This window comes from Antrostomus carolinensis, unplaced genomic scaffold (genome assembly GCF_000700745.2).
Source record: "Antrostomus carolinensis isolate BGI_N321 unplaced genomic scaffold, ASM70074v2 scaffold23223, whole genome shotgun sequence".
NCBI classification, from domain to species: domain Eukaryota; kingdom Metazoa; phylum Chordata; class Aves; order Caprimulgiformes; family Caprimulgidae; genus Antrostomus; species Antrostomus carolinensis.
In genome coordinates this window covers 17,381-21,834 of record NW_010307561.1, presented here as the reverse complement: position 1 = coordinate 21,834, position 4,454 = coordinate 17,381, and the positions used below count along the sequence as shown (strand labels likewise).

At 52.2% G+C, this 4,454-nt stretch overlaps 1 protein-coding gene across 1 annotated transcript in view; it reads left to right on the top strand.

Moving 5' to 3' along the window:
* LOC104523030 (inner centromere protein-like) overlaps positions 1-4,454 on the top strand; it is a gene marked incomplete at its 5' end in the record, with an annotated part of 16,677 nt that overhangs the window by 1,454 nt on the left and 10,769 nt on the right. The window contains 3 exon segments of the mRNA XM_029084377.1: positions 1,419-2,098; positions 3,182-3,233; positions 3,862-3,895. Of these exon segments, the coding sequence (XP_028940210.1) occupies positions 1,419-2,098; positions 3,182-3,233; positions 3,862-3,895 (766 nt within the window).

The following is a 4,454-nucleotide window of genomic DNA, read 5'->3' as shown; positions in this document are numbered from 1 at the left end:
AGCAGGAAGCTGGTGCTGCAGTTCAGCACGTCGTGCTCCATCCTGCAGGGTCAGGCCATTGTTGTTTGCCTTGCTCTGTTTTTCTTAGTACGTATTTTAAACCCCGTTTTTTAGTGTGTTGTTAATTGCACATTTCCCACTCAGTCTTTTTTGCTAATTCTAGCAAAAAGTCCCTTTCCTTGCTAGGGGTCAGAATGAGAAATTAAGAGAACAAGGCTGGGAGGAGGGTGGAGGGTATTGGCTTGAGTACTGGCCACAGGAGCAGTCCCTGCTTGCTGGTGGTCAGGCACCAGAGGCTGCAGAGCCTTGTTCTTGCACTGCAGGGGTTCTAGCTGCCTCTTCTAGCTGTTGTGCACTCCCATTAGCTCTCCATTTCATCTCTGTCTCCAGTCTCCACCCTTTACCTGGCTGCCTCTGGGTCACTGTGGCATCGAAAGCTGCCTTTGGACAACCAGAGTCATCCTTTGGTTTTGGATTTGTCCACCTGATCTTGACTTTGCTGATCAGGTACATGGCTCCATCCTCTTGTGACAAGTTTCCTAATGGAGCAGAGAGGGTTTGGCTGCAGAAGCTCCCCAAGCCTCTACGTAGTTGGTCAGGTTTAACTGAAGCAATAGAGACAGTTACTGTACTTGGTAATTTTTCTCTTAACTAACAGTAAAGATTTCCTGAGCCCTGACTGTACAGGTAATTTTTTTTTGCCTTCCTCAGGGTCATGCTGTCAGGTGCCACGTTTATTGTGGCGTTGCTGTGTGTTTTTTACCAGGCAGCCTGCCAGAGAGCAGCAGAGCCTGCTCTTTCCAGCTGGGATCTTGTAGATCTCTACAGAGGAGACTTCCACATGGAGTCAGTTATGGGAGACTGCGCTGGTTTTGATCCAGGATACCTCCCTGTGTGGATGTCTGTACTCTGCTCAGGGCAGAGTGGTGTTGGTTGTACCAGTGTGATGTTCCTGTCCCCTGGTGTCAGCTCTGCCTGGGGCTGGGGGTTCCTGTCTGCAAAGGGCAGTGAGTGTCCCGCTGCCTCAGCTGCTGCAGGTCGTGTCCATAGGACAGAACCTTCACTTGTGAGTCAGCCGGGGCCGAGAGCTGGGTTGGCTGCAGTGAGGGTACGTGCCCTGTGTTCCTGCCTGTGGTATAGAGTGGGAATGTCCAGCAAAAAAACATCTTGCAGGCAGCAGAGAGCAGTCAGCAGCAATTTCTAAATTGTTCCAGCTAAATCTTCCAGAGCCCATCTCTGAGCTCTCAAGGTTCAGCTCCTGCATCTCACCAGTGATAAGCGCTGGGTTGTGAGGGGGAATGGTGGAGGGAAGAAGCCCACAGGTTCACTTCAAAACTTGTCTGCTTTTTTTCCCTCTAAAAACCATTTGGGAGCAGGAGACTTCTTTGTCACTTCATTTAAAATTGCTTTTGTTTAAGGTTGTCCAGAAGAAGAAGCAGCATCAAGCCAGTGTCTTCCACGTCAAGTTCCCAAAGGCGCCACAGCAAAGAGCATCTCCAGCCCCGTGGCTGTCAGGGGGAGGAGGTGTCCGTGCCCAACTGTGCGGCGAGGTCTCAAGCCCAGCTCCCAGCACTGACTGGGAAACTGCCGGCAGAAGCACAGGGTCCTGCGGCCAAGGTGGATTCTGGGGGTGCCCGTGGCAGTGACCCAGCCTGCGAGGCTGTTACTGGGGAGCAGCTGCCCCGGGGGGATGCAACCACTGGGCTGCATGGTGCGTCTTCTGTCGCTGCGATCCCTGATGGCCAGACAGCACAGGAGGGGGAGGAGGCCCCTGAAAGAAGAGTGAGTACCTCCACTCCCAAGGCTGCTGGAAATGGAGATCCTGCCATGCTGCAAGGAGCCTGGGCTCCTCAGGGCCTCGAAAAGGTGCTTTTCCAGGACTCTGACAGCCAGATGACTCCAGTGAGATCCAAAACACGCCGTTGCTCTGGGCGCCGAAGCTTTGTGGGTGGCCTCCACAAGAGCCGTAGGTCCTCCCTGGCAGAAAAATATTCCCTGTCCAGCAAAAGAGAGAGCATGATCCGGAGGTCCATCAGCAGGGCCATTTCAAAGAAGGCAGCAGCACGAGAATCATCCTCTGCCTCCAGCAGAGTGAGCTGTAAGTTCCTTTCTGTTGCTGAGTGCACTCATTTGGCAAAATCCGCTTCTCGGCTTTGGTGTGGGGAGCTGCTCATTCATATTAACTTGGCTCCTCTTAGTCTCTTTGTTGACAGGCCCTGTGGCTCCCACTTATTTGGGGTGCAATCTTCAGGTCCTCATCTGTTGTCAGACCAAGACTCAGGCCGTGTTTTGCTGCAGCAGGTGAAGGAAGCATCTGCTGGGGCACAGGCACAGGGACTGGAGGTTGGGTTACGCAGGTTTTTTGATGGGGAAAAACAAGAGTGAAAGGGAAATCGCAGCCTGGCTGGTTCCAGCCACGTGTGTGGTTTGGCCGATCAGAAGGGACTGTACCCTTCCCTGGGGAGGGGCTTAATTTGAGTGTCTTCTGCCAGCTCTCCAAAAATCTATAGGAACTGAATGTCTCCACCCCCTGTAATTTAAAATGCTTTTTGGGTGAAGATAGAGGAGTGGATGGACTGAGAACCAAATAGCAGAGTCATAGATTCAGGAATCCAGACTATTCCTGGTAGCACTAAACTCCTCATACCCTCTGTTCCCACTGCTTGTGGGAAGGTTTTGCTCTTTGAACTTTCTAAAATCATTGCTTCTGAAGTCAGATTGGCTTCTAATAAAGCACCAGAGCCTTTGGTATTTAGTTTTGTCAGTTTGAGTCACACTGTATCTAGGCATTTGTGATAACACTTTCAGCTAAGTGGTGTTATGGGGCGAATGAAATCAGCCTAAATCCACCCAATCTCGGCATAAAACTGTGCAGGGAGGCAGGAGCTGAAGTCGATTGACTGGGAAATGTTCTCTCTGACACAGGCAAGAGCATGCTTGTGCAGCTGGAGCAGTCTGCAGGCAGAGGAGCTGCTGCCTTCCCAGCCTACACCAGTTTGTCAGTGACACTTGAGGGAGGTGGTGGTACTGGTGTGGAAAGCTGAGCCGAGCTGAGCAGTCGGCGTGTTCCTGGGAGGAGAGTGTGCAGAGACCTGGGCTCTGCCACGCACACGCTGCTGCTCTGGGGAAGCTGCAGAATGAAATCCCCAAGCTAGCTTATGGGGTTTTTTTCCTCCTCCAGGTCAAAGCTCCTTGGAGGTTTTTGTGGAAGAAGATGTGACCAGCAGCATGAGGTGAGGCTACCACATAAAGCAGGAAGAGACCACAGCAAACCCTGCAAGGGTTAGATATAGGACTGGTTTTGTAACAGACTGGTTTGGGTGACGTTGTCACCTGGGGCTGGTTGGTATTTCAGAGTTTGTGCTGTTCACTTCCTTTTCAGGTGGCTGTTCAGAGCACAGTAGGTTAGCCAACACTAACTGGTTGTGTTGGGAGGGGTCCAGCCTTTGCTGGAGGGGCTGCCAGCAGTTGCTCTGCCTGGTGTTGACTGCCATCATGTGAGTTATATCCTGGGTTTCCTGGCTGCAAGCAGCCTCCAAATGCCTGCTGGTGCTGGAGGTCAGTCAGCTGGGCTCTGACTTGAAAGGAGCTTCTTAAGGTTCACAGAGGTTCCTTTTTACCTGCTCTGTGGAAGTTCTGCAGAAGGGGACAGAGCTCGTTGATGTGTTGTTCAGTAATGCTCCATCAGAACTTCCAGCTCCACCTTGGTGTGGTCTGGCTGAAACAGGCTTGTGCCTCTAGATGTACTTTGGTCTATCTGCACTTTCCTTGGGGCCCCATGTGCTGCCTCCGTCATACTTTTATCACCTGTAATTCACCCTTCAGAGAGCTGCAATAATTAAAATAGCTCTTCTTTTACAGACCTGGACTGGAGCTGAATCCCCCAGGTGAAAAGGTACGTTCCGAGGCGCTACCTACAAACTGTCTGTCTGGACATCTTCGTGGCAGAGTTGATACTTTTTGCTGAGCATTGCCACTGGACGCAGGGAACGTGGACAAGGATCACTGCCACGTCCCTTCGGACTCGGCGAAGGCGCTGTGGAGTTGGACAGCGCTGCCCTGCTCACGCTTAGGCAGAGTTCAGCTGGTTGACTCTCTGGCTCCTGGTGGGCAGAGACATTTTGTGCCTCTTCAAGATGGAGTGTCTGGAGGTGCTTGGCCAGGTTCCCAGGAGGCAGCAAGCTTTTGCCTGTCAGTTGAGCCTGGTAATTTGCTGTGTGTATTCTTAGTCCATCTGGTTTCAGCTACAAAAATCAGGAGGGCAGTTCGAGTGAATGCGCTTTCCTTGGCCGCTGAGGCTGTGAACACCACAGGCTAGTGTCAGCCTGTGGTGCTAGCCCAGCAAAGAAACATCCCCTCCCCTCAGCTGGCAGAAACATCTTGTACGGTTGTGCTGTGAACTAGCTGAGGTGCCAGCTAGCCCAGCACGGAGAGGGGAGGGCCCTGCTCCAGAA